Here is a 17,264-nt window from a genome sequence, read left to right on the forward strand (position 1 = left end):
CTTTAATTTCAAACCTTGTTGTCATTCTCAATAGACTAGGCTAGGGCCAGACATGGAACCCATCTTAGAGAAGGTAGATGCCAAGTTAATGAAGTGGTTATAGATGAGTTCAATAGTGTGGGAATATTTAAAATTCTTGACCTGTCTTATCCCCATTAGCTGCCAAAGTAACATCATTGGGGGGCATGGGGGGTGGGGGGATAACTAATATTGCATTGTATTCTAGAGTGACTCAGATCTCTCAGGTTTGTCATGAATCAAATAAACCGGGAGTGATCTCCCCTAAACTTTCTCGCATATTCTTATATAACTTGGAATATAGACATGAATTTTAATTACTTAAATTTTTAAAAATAGAATAGAATCTCATAGAAAAAGAATTGCGCACCAATCGAACACCAAAACAAAATGTGCATAATAGTGCACAATATTATTAGTACTTTATAAATTTACATGCGTTTTTTTTTTGAGAAATCGGAAATAGCGTAAATTAGTACTTCCGGTCAACGGAAATTACTCAAAAATTGAAAGAAGGTAGAGAATTAGATCTTTTACTTACATGTGAAATTTCATTGATCTATCTGAAATAGTACTCAAGTTATAGGCTTTTGAAAAATTCAAAGTAGAAGAATTACCACTTCCGGTTATCGGAAATCGCTCAAAAGTTGAACAGGATCTACGATTTTGATAAAATACTTATATATGAAATTTCATCAACCTAGCTGTAACGGTACTCAAGTTATCGTGTTTACACACAGACAGACATACGGACAAGATTGCAAAATTATGTTTTTCCGTATCATTGAGGTGTAAAACGTCGAGATTTGTAAAAATCTCGATTTTTTTTTTTTTGCATGATTACAAGACTTTCTCTATACTTCGTATATACGAGAAAGTAAAAAGTTATAGTTACTGCTTTTTAATATTCTGTACACTGACCATTGCGATGCCTGCAAGTTAAGTTTTTATTTATTTAAACAACATAATGTAAAAATAATTATAACATAATGTGCCATATCGCAAGTGCGCTGGTTTTATTTTGTGCTTTAAAACGAAATTTGCTGGTTTAAAAGCAATGTAAAATACATCAGTAGATATATTGCTAAAACGTTTTTTAATACATTATTTGAATAGTAAATCATCATGTTAACATATTTTTTATTTCCATTAAACAACTTGACTTTTATAGATTGAAATTATACTTGGGATAAAAGTTCATGCCCTTTAAATTTTTGGGCTTAAAACTAAAAGTAGTCTCCCCTTCCACAAATAGGCGGAGCCTGTTTATTTAGTAGCAACAGTTACACTGATAACAAAAGTGTAACTTTACATTAGATTACTGTGGGTTTTATCAAGTTCTCCTTGAACTTGTAATGACTGTGATTGGATGACAAAAATGACGTTCAACGTCACTATTGATAACACAAGTTTGAATCATTGAATAACTGAGATAATAATATCTGTTTTGGACTGATGCATTAAAAAACTGATAGTAAAACCTCTATTTTAATACAATGTAATTCGAGTTTTCATTTCATAACAGTAAATATTATAGCATAAGGGGTCGTCCATAAATAACATCACAGCCGTAGGGGAGAGGAGGGAAGTTTGTGACAATGTGTGATAAAGGGATGATTCAAAACTTGTGACAACACATTTTTTTAAAAAAATGTTGCAGACTGAACTTTAGCCTTATTTTTGGTTTAAAAAAGATTGATTTTGTAGACTATAATTATAATACAAATGGATTTACAGATTCGACATTGTCTGAGTTCAGTAAATATTTTACAAAGAAATCAATGTTTTGAAAGCAAAAACTATAATTTTGAGGGTGGGTGTGTGGTGGTTGAGTTGTGACATGAGTTTTGGGGTCGAGGGGACAGGTGGCTTTTCAGTACCATGTGGAAAAAAGTGGAGATGGAGGTAAATTTTCTTTTTAAAATCGTGACATCATTTTTGGATGACTAGTAATTATGTTTTTCGAAGCTATGTAAAGTAAACAATAATAAACAAATCATCTTTTATAAAAAAAAATTGAACAATCATCACAAAACCTAACACTATATGCTAATCACGTTTCTAAAATAAGAACAGATTTTTGAAGCTATATGAAAATGTAACAGTAGCTGTAGGTGCTCCCCCTTATAATTAATTGTGTGTAATTGTGATCAGTATAAAGTTACAGCCTATTGGCACCCATAAAACCATGGTCAACAATGATGGGTACCTAGCTCAAATCTGGGAGAGTACGATGGAACAAACTCTGAGTTACCAAACATTTTATTGTTGGAGATAATGATCTCTATAATTATTTACAATATAAAATTCGACAAAGTAACATTATGACACAGGATATTTTTTAACATTAGGCCTTGTACCTTTATTTATATTCAGTGCCACTCCAAAAAAATAATTGCAAGACTAACAAACTTGTACCAAGTTATTTTTTAAACATTTTAATTTAAATACAATTTTGAAAAAGCTATGACATGCAGTTCAGTGACAATGTTATGGTCAATTATTAGCTAGGTTGGGAAGAGAAATTATTGGAACATACAAATGTAATACATGTTCATAAACAAACATTGTAAATGATTTTACCTGAGGATTTTGGTGGGACATATTTTTATTTTGTATTTATTATGATAATTTTTTTTCTAATAGCGCTAACTTGTTGAAGCCTTGGGAGTCAATGGGCATTGAGAGATGATGCAAAATCAATGCTATGTCTTTAAAAAGAAAACTATTTCCCTTATTAAAAAAAATTCATTTACAAATTTGGTCTGCAAATAAAATTGAAAACACTGTATACAAGTAAGAAATATAATTTTTTTTTACTTATATGATAAATTATTAATTGGTTAAACCCTTGACCCCTGAACAATATTAATCAGTCATTTCAAATTTCAATTTTTCATTTACACTCTTTCTAATTCTTTAATCCATGTTTTAAAATAATAACTTCAGCTTCTCTCAAACTGATTTCATTCTATAATTCAAGGTTAGGTTAAAATAAAGTTTCAAAAATATATTGTACTCTTAATATAATTAAAACCAAATTGCATTAAAAATCAATAAAATATTAATTTTTTTTAAAAATTGCATTATAAACAATAAAATATTAATTTTTAAACATTGTATCAGCCATTAGTGAAAACAAAATCACAGCATAGAGTAATTAAATAACAAAAATAAATCTGTATAAGTAGACCTGATACTATATAAGTATTAAGTGTAAACTTTAACAACAATTAACGATCCATGTGTTGTTTAAGAGTAGTTGAGCTGGTTATCTCCCTTGATTGTTCGACTTTTGTACTTCCAAACATCCTAGAAATTAATATTGAAAGAAGATATGTACAAAGCAAGACAGAGAAATAGCTACAGTCAAGCAAGAGTCTAGATGCCCAACTTACCACAAATGTTATGTTCGCTTCTCGGCCGAGCTTACGACGTACCACCTGGATGACCTCATCCGCTATTGTTTCTTGTTCAGTCCCAGCAACATCCACGTAGTGAGCTTTTCCACTTGCATAGTGGCAGGAAATGGACTGTTTCGACAAATCATAGCTAGTTACGTTACAATCATTAAATACAAACATTTTGTTTATTTTTCAAACAATTTTAAAAAAATTATTGATGACATATAAATTTGTGTACATATTTTGTCAAGAATTAGATCTAACTTGGTGAGTGGGATAGTAGCTACAAAGTTTTAAAAAATAACGTTAAGCAATTAGAATAAAGAGTTACCTTTCTGAAGTCCTTGGATCTGTTTGTACCTGAACCGTGGATGAGAAGAGGGTGGAAGAAAACGGTGTCGCCCTCTTCCATTTCAAGGTGCACCCTAGGCTGACTGGGGTCATAGTTTTGGATCCCGTGATACATAATATTCACACCACCCTAAGAGAGAAACAAGTTGTTTTAGAAAGATTAGACAACAGCAAATCAACTTGGGAATTTAGCTTTAAAAAGATCCACAGCCATATAGTAAAGAAAGAAAATTAAGCTCATTTTTCTTTTAGCTTATGTTCATTGTACTCAGCATATTAAAAAATTGTCCTAAATTACTAATTTAAACGATAGAAGGTATACTTAGTATGGTTATATGGACACTTTATATATTATTATAGATTTATTTGTTTGCACACTTTTTAAATGGCATAACTATTTTAAATTTACTTGTTAGACAAATAATGTTCTTATTTTTTAAAACTTCCAGGCAAATTATTAAAGGATTTTGCTCATGCGGAGTTACTACAATTATCTGCATTAACTTATATCAGCAATTTATATCCAAAATTAAAAAGGATCCAAAATGTATTTTGGCCTAGATATTTTACTATCTAATTTTAATTTAATTAATTTTTTTGTTTTTGTTTTGGCTAAACAGAACTAAGTACCAAAATAAATTATTAACAGCCTTGTTAAAATAAAATTTCTCATTTTAAAAAATATCTATTATGTTACCTCCCATTTAGGATATTCATGCACCAAGAGTTCTCCTGTATGTGTACCAGGCACAACAACCAAACAACCATTTTCTCTGTTTATCTTTTGCATAGCTGTCCAAGAGCAAACAATCCGTTCAGCAGGTCTAAAGGGGAAGTAATGCAAATCTTGATGCATGGGGTGCCTAGATGTCAACTTGCCTATTGAAAGGAAATTGTAACACTTTGTTCAAAATTCAAATTTGACTAAAAAATCAATTTGATAAAAATATTTTAACATCCTAATAAAAAATTAAATGTTTCGTTAATAAAGGATTAATTGAATGGATTTAATTACCAGAATCTGGGGGTTTGTTGATTAGCATGGTGTGCATGGCGACTATATCTGGGCCAGTGAAGCTCTCCACATACTCTACAACCTGAAAAACAATTTTTTGCATCAAATACATCAACTCCAACAGAGGAATACATCAACAGTGGTTTTGGAAGAGTAAGATTTAAATTCTGTCAACTTGCTCAAAGTCTGCTAGTCACAAAAGTCTTACAATTTCACAAAATTAACAAGGGTATATTCAGACCTCAGGCAAGGCACAGTATTCAAACATGACATCATCCTGCTGAAAGTCTTGGATCTTGGTCACTGCCTGTTCACCAGGCACGAACTCTGAGTCTTTGATTGCTACGTCTCGCATGATGGTCATCCCAGGGACAATCACTTCTCGTTTACAAATATCAGCAAATCTCTCTCTTTAACATATGACAAATGTAATACTTAAAACCTCTGGTCATTTAAGGATTTATCAAAATTAGTTATTTTTAAAATTATCATACCAATTAAAAAATCTTACCTAAATTTTTTAAGTTTATCAGGACTAACTAATTTCTTGATAACAAGAAAACCATTTTCTTCATAAAACTTTCGTTGCTCATAAGTGAGCTTAGAGTTGTCAACTGTGTACTTAAAAGCAGATGAGGTATTAACTCCAGCAGAGGCAGACAGCTGGTTGCAACCCTAAAAATCTTGTTAAGAATTTTTATTGCAGAAATGACTTATTGTAAACAAAGTTTTTACGTGTATAGAATTAGCAGGTTTTAAAAAATCACACCAGTTGGTCATATATTATATAGACTACTACTTAAATATTGTTTAATACAATGAAAAGGATACTGCTGTTATATGACCATGCAATATTTTTAGTCTCTCAGCCATAATTAAACATCAAAGATGTCTGAATATTTATATCAAATCTGTAAAAAAAATTGTTTGTTTAAATTTTAATCTGGTGCACAATACTGAAACATAAATCATTAAACTCTTTCTTAACCCAATTATAATAACTTTTATTTTAAGTTCTGACAATTAAATGCCTACCTGTTTTGAAGATAACAAGCCAGGCTTAATAACTTAATAAGAGTGTATTGTATTAATTAAAACAATTACTATATTTAAAAATACTATTGGATGCCTGCCTATCCTATCAGCACAGCAAAACCATATAATTTGGCCTATCTTGATTATTGAATTGATAATCAACATTTGTGACCTTTGATCTTTTGACTCTTTACTAGAATGTGTTTGAAAATTATATAGATCTACTAGTATAGTAGGCCTAACATATTATATATTTATATTATAGGGCCTATGCCTTTTCTGTTTCAAACAGAAGATTTGACTCTTGTAAACAATAACTACTGCTTTTTTCCATTGTAAAAATATATAGAATCTAGATCTATCTACTCTGATTAGCTTGCACATTCAAACAGACCAATTTTTCTTTTTACTATTGTAAAATTGTAAGAAAAATAATTGAATAATTGAAATTTGTTGGCCTGATCTTTTAATAAAAATTGAAACTAGATCTAGATCTAGATTTTGATGTTTTTATAAGTTATTTAAAACAACATAAATATGCTGATGAACTGTAATGTAAGATTAAGTTACAGTCTGATTTAGGCCTAAGAATGCCTAAGATTCAGATTTAATAAAAATTCATAAATCATATTCAAGTTAGTTCCAAGAAAGTGGCTATTCGGGTAGCAATAGCCCCGGCTGCTATTCGGACCCGACATTTTTAAGTAGTTCGTTACACTCGTACAACCTGTATTAAAATTATACCTTGTAAGTTGTAAGTTTATTTAATTTTTAATTAATGCTAATATTTAGAATCTATTATCGGATTACCGTTACTAACTTACTGTTTGTGTTAGTCTAATACCACATAAATTATAATGTACTAGAAGAAAGCAACGTTATCGCAGAGTTACCTGTAACTGTTTGTGTTAGTGTTACCTATACTTTTTGAACTTTAACTCCGGAAACACACCTCTTTTTTTTTTCAAGCTAAATTTCTAGGATTAGATTAAAGCTTAAAGTAAAAGATTGGGATTAGATCTATTCTACGGAAGAAAAATAAAACGATTCGATTCCCTGAGAAAAACTTTGTTATTAAAAACCAATTTAATAAATTGTAGAATAGATCTAGATCTATAAAAGATAAATAAAACGAGTAGAAAATGTGAAATCTAAGTAGTTATCTAGGCCCTACCTACCATCTAGTTCTAGTAAAATCTAGTTAGATCTAGATTTTATCTAGATCTAGATCTAGATCTAGTAAGTTACTCCAGTCTTTAACTTTAAGTAAAGTCTTTAGAAGTTTAGATCTAGATCTAGAAGACACTGTTATTTTTAATAATAACATTTTATATAAAATCTAGATTAAAATCTAAATTTCAATTAAACGTAGATTCTTCTAGATCTATATCTAGTCCAGTTTTAACCATAGGCCTATGGCGCTATGTATGGCCTCTACTCTATAGTTATAGAAATAGATCTAATAATGAATATCTCTATTATTTGATTATACTCGATACTCTAAATAAACTAAATCTATAGATCTAGTTCTATAGAATTATAGAATCTAGATCCAGTATTATTGATCTATTGTAAATCTAGTTTGGGGTCGTCCATAAATGTGTGGGACGTCACACTTTTACATTATAAAAAAAAGAAATGTTAGAAAACGAATTTTAGACGTTATTTCGCGTTTTAGATAACTGTTTTAATAAATTGTAATAGTTTAGACAAGATTTTAGAAAAATATCGATGTTTAAAAAAAAATTCAACTGCAATTTTGGAGGGGTTTGTAGGTTGAGGTGTGACGTCATTTCAGGGGGGGGGGGGGGGGGGTGGGGCTGGCTTTTTGTGACGACGTGTGACGTAGGGGAGGGGGGAGGTAAAAATCGTGACGTCATTTATGGATGACCCCCTAAAATATATTTTAGTAACCAATAGAAATTGATAAATTATTAAATATACTAATATACTCCATGCTGACAGTCAATTTTCCAGAATGAAATTTCTAAGGGGAGGGGGGGGGAGGTGTGGTCATTTCAGAGGTAGGGGGGGGGGGGTAAGAGGATGAGTAAAAAAAAATTAAAAAGGGGGATAATATTCCATTTATAGAGGACCCTTATATAGCCTGCATTATGCCTTATGTTAGAACTTCTATGTGGAAAAAAATCTTGATGCTTTCTTTAATTAATAAGCTAAATATGATTTGGGTTAACATTAATCATTCATATTGGCAAAAGCTAGAAGGCGGGTTGACGTTTGTGACTGCAAGGTGTGTGTATATGTGTGGGAGGGGGAGTTGATGTGGGGTGGGGGGTCAATATACAAAGTGTAAAAGAAAAATGTTTTCAAACTGAATTTTCTAAGTAATTACCTTCTTTAAAAGATCTAATCTTCTGAACTAATCTTGGCCCCACTCAGGTATTATTTCTGTTTTCAAAATAGAAAATGTAGGTTTTTTTTTTTGGGGGGGGGGGGGGGGGGGGGGGAAAGAGAGGGGGGAGGGGGGTGGGTTGATGGAGACTTGTGGCACATCCATTCAATGTGTTAAATTTGACTTTTTTGACAAAGTGTGACAATTGCAAGAATGGGGAGTGCAAGGGGGGAGGGGGCTGGTTTTTAAAAAAATAGCAAGTTTAGTGTGATTTCAATCCTAGAATGCTATGCTATGAAGTTTTGAGCAGGGGCAGAGGTTTAGCTTTTTATGAAGTGAGGAGTACGTTTAAAATGGAGTAAAGTAAACCACTAGTTTAATGCTGTAATAAAACCCAGGCTGTCTGGGCGTCTTGAAATGGAAAAATGAAAATCAATAGGAATAAAAGATTTTAAAAAGTAATTCTGCTGGCATTAAAAATTAGACCAAATTTCTAATCATTTATATTTCTTCTGTCATCTTTAACCTTTAGAATGTTTTTTAATCATGTACTTTAGTGTAATCATAATCAAATCACTGATATTCTTCTTCTCATTACTGTTATCAATGTTTATATTTCAACTCACATTTTAACAAACCTGATAATTAGAAGATACCATGTAAAAAAGGTTAATACTAATATGTAATGTCACATAGGTTTCTAATTTTAAAAATTCATTTTGATTTTCTAACAGCTTACTTCCCCTTATTCTAAAAAACCATTTCATTTACTAAAACTATGCCCTACATACATCTCCAGCATAGCCTTTCAGTGTCACACTATGTAATGCATTCAAGATTACAGTTTAGGCCTACATCTGTTTAAAAGAACGGCCTACTAAATATAATTTCATGGTATCAAAGTTCAAGTTTGTTGGCCAGGAAAAGTAAAGAGACTATCCTATAAAATAGTAAAATCTGGCAAATCAGATCACCCTGTTACTTAAAATACCAATAGAAAAGGTAGAGGGTAGGTATAAAGCCTGACTGATAAGATTTTTCTAATGTTTGTCATGAGCAAGCCACAAGCTGATCACTTATATCAGCTCTGATAAAAAGTTTAAAGTGTATTCAGTGCCATGACTTCAGTTTAAATTTTGTTTCATGTACCTGACATTTTATGTACCAAGTGTTCTACATGCTGTAGGCCTATAATATTTTTGTGCTAGAAAAAAAAAAAACTAATGCGATTTGTAGCTTAAGGTGTTTTTCTTAAAATAATTGTTTTATTAAATAAAATAAAAAATGAATCTAAAGTTTTGGCAAAATTTATCAAGTGAACCTTTCCAAGCTTTATCCAAACTTGAAGATCTATTGCATTGTGGGATATCTCAGTCTTGTCAACAGCTGAATAATTTTGTCTCCAGCCTAGCACTAGGGTTAGAAAAGGTAACAATAGTTTTTACTCTCACACAGTGTGTGAATCTGTATGTTTATTTAAAATGAGTTTAAATGTTTACATTTTTTAAAGTAGATAGATATATATTTGACTGCTCATTGTTAGCTTTGTTTATTTGTATATTTTATATACATTTAAAATAAGTTTTAAAAAATAATTTAAGAAAATGCTTTACAACATTATAATACAGGTCAAGGTCAAAGAGAGATAACTCTGTCATTCAAAGCACATTAGACTACTATCTATATTGCAACGCTTGCCTAACCATTACTGTAATTCATGAGCTCTAATAGTACTAATAGGAGAGTTTATTCACAAATTAGATTTCATCTGAATAATATTATGATAGCAGTAACAAGATCTTTAGCCTACATGATATAATCTGACTTAAACATAAGACTACTTAAAATATTTTCTCAAATAATAAAAAAAATTTGGCTCTATTTTGTTTTAGTTGAACATGGATTTAGACACTGCTATAGTGAACTTAGATCAGATTCATGAAGCATATGCATATCTGAAAACATCTCCACATGTTGTTCGCACACCAGTCTTGCCACACATTCAAAATTTATTTCAAAGAAGTGACAAGGAAGATGAGGTCGATGACCTACTGGTCAAAGACTTATCAAAAGTTGACCTGTACTTAAAGATGGAAAATATGCAAACAACAGGTTAGTGTTTGTTGTGTATACTTTACACATTTTAAAAAAAAAGTTAACAACAAAAGTTTTATTTTGACTTTGAGTAATAATATACTTTACACATTTTTAAAAAAGTTAACATGAAAAGTTATATTTGACTTTTAGTCCTAGAAAAAAATAGCAAGTGTCCTTAAATACATTTTGTTTAAAAAAAAATCCATGTAACTATAATTGTATTATCTCAGGTTCATTTAAGATTCGTGGAGTTATCAATCAAATGCGCAAAGTCCAAGAAAAATATGGAAAATTGCCCAAATTAGTCACCATGTCTGCAGGGAATTATGGGAAAGCGTTTGCTCATGCAGTTGGCAACTCAGGAACCAAATCAGTTTGTGTCATGCCCAAAACAGCTCCACAAAACAGATCAAAACTCATTGAGGTGATAATTTTAGCCAAAAAAATAATTTCTGTAATAACCTGTAATACTAAAAGAGAGTGGATGCTATACTTCCAATGTTAATGATTTCAAAAAGAAAATTACCAATTTATTATCAGTTTTTATCTTAATCAGTTAGTAATGTTACTGTTAACCTTACCTACAAATTATTCAATTAGAAAATGGGTGTTGAAGTAAGGAAGACACCAACCAGTGAATTACAGTCAGAAGTTGACAGGCTAGTGGCTGAAGAGGATTTTGTATTTTGCCACCCATTTGATGATGTTAATCTCATAGCTGGATATGCCAGGTATTTTTTTCTTATTTGCTATATTTGCCAGATTTTTTGGTGGGACTTAAATCTTAATTGAATTTAACTTTAATGTTTAATTTTGATCACTTCAAAAATTTAAAATTTATATTATGTTAATCTCATAGCGGGATATGCCAGGTATTTTTTCTTATTTGCTAGATTTGCCAGATTTTTTGGTGTGAATTAATCTTAATTCAATTTAACTTTACTGTTTAATTTTGATCACTTCAAAAATTTCAAATTATTTTACATTATTCTATCTATCTCTTGAAATTTACTCTTCAAGTTAATACATTTTGTGATTGTTATAGCAATGGTTATCATCTACTTTAGCTCTGCCCTAGAAGTCCTGGAGGATGTGCCTGACGCTGATGTTGTGGTTGTATGCTGCGGTGGGGGAGGTCTGGTCTCAGGAGTTGGTGCTGGCATATCCTTGTCTGGTCACAGACGTTGTCGTGTGTATGCTGTAGAGCCAGATGGAGGTGGGGCATATCAAACAAATGTTTTACCGTAAAACCATTAATTAGGCTCACACTTTATTATGTGTTATTTAAATTTGATTTTCTTACACTTATCATTATACGGTTTTAAACATGGCTACTGCCCTTATTTTTACAGCTTCTACAATGTTTGAAAGTTTTAAAGCAAGAAGGCCAATAACTCTCCCTGAAGCAAAATCTGTTGCTGCAGGATTAGCTCCCCCTTATGCTGGTTAGTAAACAATTTTTTTTCAATTTTTCATTTTATTCAATAACAAAATCTTTTTTTTATTTTCCAAAAATATTTTTAAAAGTCCAGTTTTGATAAAACTCTCACCAAATTATTCAAGTTGTTTGTGCAATCCAACTCTCAGTAAAAATTTTACAAACCTTTTAAAAACTAAACCAGATGCTTTATTCTGTCACAGGCACTATCTGCTACAGGCACTGCCGGTGGTTTGTGGAGGATATTTTATTGGTTTCTGATGCGGAGATCTTAAGAACAATGAGGCTGTTGTTTCAGAGAGGGATTAAAGCTGAGCCCTCAGGCTGTGCTGCCCTGGCGGCTGTACTCAGCGGAAAAGTGCCCGACATTGAAGGCAAAAAGGTCGTTGTTTACATCAGTGGGGGCAATGTTACCTGCTCAGAGCTTGCCTTTTATATGAAGGAAGAAGTGTAGTGGAGATGGTTGTGTAGTTTTGACTACTTTAGTTAGAAATAAATTTGTATGTGCAATAAGATCTGATAATTTCCTACACCTAATGCAAAGATGGAGCATAAACTAATCAGTTATCAAGTAACCAGAAGTGTTATAAGCTGATCTATATTTTGATAATCCTGCTATGTTCTGGTTTGTAAAATTTTAATGTATGAGCAGTAAGACCAGTAAGAAATGAAAAAAAATTGTAGCAGAAAAAATGTGTTTAGAATGGAAAGGTTTAATGAGAAAGACAAAACTCAAACATATAAATTTATTCCACCATAATTTGTTTTCATTTGATTGCTTAAGAAATATATTTTTTATATTTATAATTTTTTGTGGGCTATAGAGCATAAATTTAATCTGTTAATAAATTGTTGGAAACAAACTTATCACAATTTAGGAATAGATTGTTCCATTAAAATTTGTATGAAAGTCCTGCATTTTGTTTTAGAAATGCAGGTAAATTAACCAGAGATATCAGCTACTCAGCAGCTTTGTATGCAATTCATTTTGTTCTAATTAGTGTACACTTTGGCTAGGCTATTTGTTTTAACAAATAAAATATGCATTTGTTGCAACTATTAAGATGTTCTTTTTTCCACAAGCTCAAATACACAACACAAAATCTGTAAATTCTCCTTATATTTTTGTCTTAAAATTTAAGTTCTGTTAGAAGCTAAGACTGTTTCTCTTTTCTTTATCACACCTTCCTATCTTAGCCTCTGTGTTCTCTATTTATCCTACAGTCATGATTCAATATTCTGTGATAAACTAAGAGGTATATATAAACAAAATCTTGTTGCTAATCTTTATTTAATCATACAACTGTTAGTAAATAAAATTCATTATAAATCTCACACACAGGCCTATGTTAATTTTGAGATCCAGGACTAAAATTTGAAGCCATTTATTACAGACATTATCAAAATTGTACAGAAATTTTGAAAATTACTTTGAGACATGTTAGTAATAGAATTTTATTTTGCCACTCAATATAAAAAACACACAATTTTTATATTGTCACACATACAAAAACTATGTTTAAAATATCTCGTTCTTACCTATCAATAATTTAACAGCCATACCAGTCATCTCACACTCATACAAATACAATAATATAATTCACCAATATTTATTTACACTGCATTAAAACACTTCAAGATTTCAATTCTCAGTTGTTATTGAATTACATTTTAAACATGTTTTATTTACATTGCAATTAATGAGATAAGAGATATGTTATCAAGGTATACGGCAGCAATATATTGCAATCAGTTTAGTCAAAATAAAGTCCTTGAGTTGTAATGTTTCGATTGTCTGTTATTCATAGTTTTAATTTATGTCATAGGAAAAATACATTTTTACAGTTATGTAGGCCTAGTGAGAATAAGTTCTGTGTAACTCACAAAAGACAAAATGTTCATTATGAAACTTCTCCAATGAAGCAAAAAATTATTTAGACAGACACTGACACAAAGCATACCATACCATTGAAGCAAATTTTGTGTCATGGTATATGGATAACTTGGAAAACATTTTCTCACTTTATCTTATAAAAATGTAAAATGTTTATCCTGAATGTTAAAAAAAAAAATAACACGTTGCCAGATTTTAAAAAAAATTATGTAATCAATTATTTTGACAAGATTTGTTGGCTATTTGACAAATACGTTGCATATTTAACAAATCAGTTTGTTAATTACTAGAAATTAGCAGATAAGTAACTCAGTAAACAATGCACACACAACTGTATTTATGTACACCTTCAACACACATTAAAATCAGTTTTTTGTAACTTTTTACTTCTGAAATTTTTGAAAAGAAAGACACATTTTCTCTGAGTTTTTTCATTTGTCTGATGACACAGACATATTGGAGACTTCTTTGTCCTGAAGTAACATGGGTAATCTGGAAAATGGATCATGTGATCAAACTTTGAAGATGGTGTGTTTAGGACCAAAATGGTGGTATTAAAATTTACAAACTCTAGAATTAATGACAAATATATGAGCTTTCTGTAGACACAAAATAAAAAGATATGTTTTATATGATGTGCATAAAACTTACATCCAATAACCCAAATTATGAATGAATGAATGATTAAAATGAAACTTACGTTGTGTATTTGTTGATGAGCTCCCTTTTCTCAGCTTTAATTTCACTGATGTCTATTTTACCATCCAGCAAGTCCTTAGCCAGCTGCTTGTTTTGGTAGTTGGAATCTCTTTTCAGGGGATTCCCCAGGGGGTTGTTATCTCTTTGCCGCGCTGAAAATTAGAATTTGACTGAGATTTTTTTACCCTTTTTAGGTAAGACAAACACCTCTAAATAGGGAGAAAAATTAAGAGGTTTCTAGAAAGTTCTTGTACTTTTGTCTTGCCTATTTGGTTATACCTGCTTGAATCAAACAAATATACTCATGTGAGGAAAACAAATTCTTTTTTATGTATTGTGATAACATGCTACTTAAACAGGTAGTATTTTAGCCAAAATTTTATATCATTATGTCAGTTTATATAATTGTAAACAGCAAAATTGTATATCATTCTTAATTTAAACTAATTGCTACACAGCTTTACAGCAATGCTTAAAGCCAAATCAAATAGTCATTAGTAGCAGGTACAGGATTTTTGTTTCCATGTAGAAGTTCAGAGCAGAATCTGTACATTCTCTAAATTATGCTGGGTACTCATTTGAGCTGGGTAAGATCAGTGACTTTAGTGACTTTGTACTCAAGGTTTTAAGTTATGGCTACACCTTTAATTTATGGTTCAGTTATAATAACACTTGCCTAGCTGAACATGAGCAAGTCATTGATTACAAATCTTTCTAATAAACAATGTGATAATTACAGCTACCCATGTGATGACAAAACCTGAACTTACGTAATCCTGAAGGCTTGCGTAACATCTTATCATATTTGTTATTGTTCATGTCTAGTGGGTTGTCAACTATGTTATCATGCATGGACAGGAACAGGGGGATATAACAAATGTAATCTAGAAAAGATATCTGAAATAGGGGAGATAATTTGGAGTTAAGAACAAGGGGGCATAACAAATGTAATCTAGAAAAAACATATATGAAACAGGAGATAATATGAGATTAATAACGAGGGAAAATAAAAAAAAAGTAATCTAGTAAAAAGTATCTAAAATAAGGGTGATCAGTAATTATTTTTATAAACAGTACAAAAAAAAAATGATCAGAAAATCAAAAATAAAAGACAGAGATATATTTGATTTAAAAAGTCACTTAAGAAGCCATCAATTATATAGATAAGGTATTACGTAGTACAGAAAGTCAGAAATCTAGAGAGGGTCTTCATTGTTTAGTAATTTGTAATCATTCAAAGAGATCCATTTCTATGTCAATTGTGTACATGGAAAAGGCAATGAGATAAGGAGAACAGTTCCATCTCAGGTCTAAGAGTTAGAGGGGTGACATCAAGAACCTCATTGAAATAGTTTGGCTGCAGCTTTTCTAGTCTGAAGCCTCTCTCAAGAGTTAGGAAAGTGATGTTAAGAACCTCATTGTAATAGTTTGGCTGCAGCTTTTCTAGTCAGAAGCCTCTCTAAAGAGTTAGGAAAGTGATGTTAAGAACCTCGTTGTAATAGTTTGGCTGCAGCTTCTCCATGATGAACTCCTGCTGCTTCCAGTTGAGGCCCCCTGCTATCAACTCAATCTTCAGGGAGTCTGCTTTGATGAAGTTGGGGTCCCTGTCTGAGTTCACATTGGTGTAGAACATGGCTTTGTACAGGGTCATCTTCCTCTCAATGTCCAGCAGGTCACAGATCTCCAGCAAATGCTTGCTCAATGGACTGGATAATTCAAAGTAGGGAAAGGTTAAAATTAGACCAGTTATTTGTAGTTGACTTTTTTAAAAAGTAGAGTTGCTTCCCCTTCATTTAATAATTTAAATTTTAAAACAAATGAAATTTCTGTAACAAAAAGATATAGTTTAAAAACAAATTAAAAAAAAACTGTGTTGATTTCCATTAAAAAGAACATGACATGAAATTACTTTTTTTTACAATGAAGTTTTGTATGTGAAACACAAACAGTTTTGTATGTGAAACACAAACTCACAAGTTAGAAAAAAATATTTTCCTCTAAGCAAAATAGTAAAAATAATTAGTTATGCAAGACCTAGGGAAAAAAAACACAGCTTACTCCATCTGAGTAACCCTCTCACACAGCGCAGATATGACAGAAAACATTTTGAAGGTCACCTGGGAGGCATCATCAATTTTTAACACCTGTATAAATTTAACATTTTTAATGGCAGATGGCTGAATGTATTTTTGTGATATATTTTGGCTTGATTTTATATTCATAGCATTAGAATTTTTCTACACATTAGTAAAAAATTATATATATTTTTTAAAAATGTTTTATTAGTTAAGCATCATCAATTAAAAATTATAATTGTACGAGAAATTTTTACATATTTGTTACAAAGGAATTTCTGCCTGATACTATACAAGACTTGCCTTAAAAACATAATCCAACTGTTTAGGTGTAATGTGGTTCACACTAGCAACACCTTCTATTGCTTGTTTGGTTTCCTATAACAAAATTGAAGTGGAAATAGCAATAGTTATTAGGTCCCTTATGTTAACTATCCTTCCCTTGGAAATTGAACTCATAATTATAAACATAAATTGACTGACTGCAATTTGCAATTCAACTCGAAAGAGTTCATATTTTTCTCTTTCATAAATGTATTTTAAACTTGTTTTGTTTAAAGCTATTTGATGAAAGTTGGAGCTTGCAAAAGATAGTGTATTCACAATCACACCCAGACTCAAGCCATGAATGTCAGCATGAGCATCTATCAGTATTCAAATCAACTACAAGAGCTTGTTCTACTTTGGTGGAGAACTAACTCCAGCTTCACTACTGGGCTCTGTTATTTACACTTTGGATTCTGTTACAATTGTGACCTACTTAGGTCGAGTCATTTTTATTTTGACATTGTATAATTCCTTATATGGAATGATTGTGTAACATCTGGGGTTTTTCCATTGACTATTAAGGTGTTTGAGACATAGAAAATTTCCATTAAAATCTGA

The 17,264-nt window shown here is 31.2% G+C and overlaps 3 protein-coding genes across 8 annotated transcripts in view; 1 reads left to right on the forward strand and 2 right to left on the reverse strand.

The window, feature by feature from the left end:
- Positions 1-1,957: 1,957 nt before the first annotated feature.
- LOC131955685 (phytanoyl-CoA dioxygenase, peroxisomal) lies at positions 1,958-6,737 on the reverse strand. 4 transcript variants are annotated; one of them, XM_059319892.1, is made up of 9 exons: positions 6,717-6,737; positions 5,620-5,699; positions 5,300-5,463; positions 5,030-5,198; positions 4,789-4,870; positions 4,471-4,652; positions 3,754-3,903; positions 3,417-3,551; positions 1,958-3,330 (listed from the first exon to the last, which is right to left on the reverse strand). In XM_059319892.1, exons 2-9 carry the CDS (start codon positions 5,659-5,661, stop codon positions 3,271-3,273), a joined length of 984 nt encoding a protein of 327 aa, XP_059175875.1. In that variant the 5' UTR covers positions 5,662-5,699; positions 6,717-6,737; the 3' UTR covers positions 1,958-3,270. The 4 variants fall into 4 exon arrangements, with proteins under 4 accessions (XP_059175875.1, XP_059175873.1, XP_059175874.1 ...); XM_059319890.1 differs by having other exon boundaries at positions 6,648-6,727; XM_059319891.1 differs by lacking the exon at positions 6,717-6,737 and adding an exon at positions 6,634-6,654.
- A 2,359-nt stretch (positions 6,738-9,096) lies between these two features.
- LOC131955681 (L-threonine dehydratase catabolic TdcB-like) lies at positions 9,097-13,494 on the forward strand. 3 transcript variants are annotated; one of them, XM_059319882.1, is made up of 8 exons: positions 9,097-9,185; positions 9,493-9,604; positions 10,069-10,288; positions 10,504-10,697; positions 10,874-11,004; positions 11,341-11,489; positions 11,626-11,718; positions 11,915-13,494. In XM_059319882.1, exons 3-8 carry the CDS (start codon positions 10,075-10,077, stop codon positions 12,163-12,165), a joined length of 1,032 nt encoding a protein of 343 aa, XP_059175865.1. In that variant the 5' UTR covers positions 9,097-9,185; positions 9,493-9,604; positions 10,069-10,074; the 3' UTR covers positions 12,166-13,494. The 3 variants fall into 3 exon arrangements, with proteins under 3 accessions (XP_059175865.1, XP_059175866.1, XP_059175864.1); XM_059319883.1 differs by lacking the exon at positions 9,493-9,604 and having other exon boundaries at positions 9,131-9,185; XM_059319881.1 differs by lacking the exon at positions 9,097-9,185 and having other exon boundaries at positions 9,415-9,604.
- A 473-nt stretch (positions 13,495-13,967) lies between these two features.
- LOC131955682 (uncharacterized) overlaps positions 13,968-17,264 on the reverse strand; it is a 48,191-nt gene continuing 44,894 nt past the window's right edge. The window contains exons 33-38 of the mRNA XM_059319884.1: positions 16,683-16,757; positions 16,363-16,448; positions 15,794-16,010; positions 15,075-15,201; positions 14,306-14,456; positions 13,968-14,097 (exon numbers count right to left, since the gene is read on the reverse strand). Coding sequence (XP_059175867.1) covers positions 14,037-14,097; positions 14,306-14,456; positions 15,075-15,201; positions 15,794-16,010; positions 16,363-16,448; positions 16,683-16,757 — 717 coding nt within the window. The 3' untranslated portion in view covers positions 13,968-14,036. The remainder of the gene's footprint in view (positions 14,098-14,305; positions 14,457-15,074; positions 15,202-15,793; positions 16,011-16,362; positions 16,449-16,682; positions 16,758-17,264) is intronic.

This window comes from Physella acuta, unplaced genomic scaffold, assembly GCF_028476545.2.
Source record: "Physella acuta isolate Inbredline_101_S28 unplaced genomic scaffold, ASM2847654v3 ptg001093l, whole genome shotgun sequence".
Classification (NCBI taxonomy): domain Eukaryota; kingdom Metazoa; phylum Mollusca; class Gastropoda; family Physidae; genus Physella; species Physella acuta.

Coding starts and splice junctions, on each gene's coding strand:
- LOC131955681 (XM_059319881.1), top strand. CDS start 9,461: ATGAATCTAAAGTTTTGGCAAAATTTATCAAGTGAACCTTTCCAAGCT. Junction 11,005..11,340: donor CTCATAGCTGGATATGCCAG/GTATTTTTTTCT, acceptor CATCTACTTTAG/CTCTGCCCTAGAAGTCCTGG. Junction 11,719..11,914: donor ATTAGCTCCCCCTTATGCTG/GTTAGTAAACAA, acceptor ATTCTGTCACAG/GCACTATCTGCTACAGGCAC.
- LOC131955685 (XM_059319892.1), bottom strand. CDS start 5,661: ATGGCTGAGAGACTAAAAATATTGCATGGTCATATAACAGCA. Junction 5,199..5,299: donor GATAAACTTAAAAAATTTAG/GTAAGATTTTTT, acceptor CATATGTTAAAG/AGAGAGATTTGCTGATATTT. Junction 4,653..4,788: donor CAACAAACCCCCAGATTCTG/GTAATTAAATCC, acceptor TCCTTTCAATAG/GCAAGTTGACATCTAGGCAC.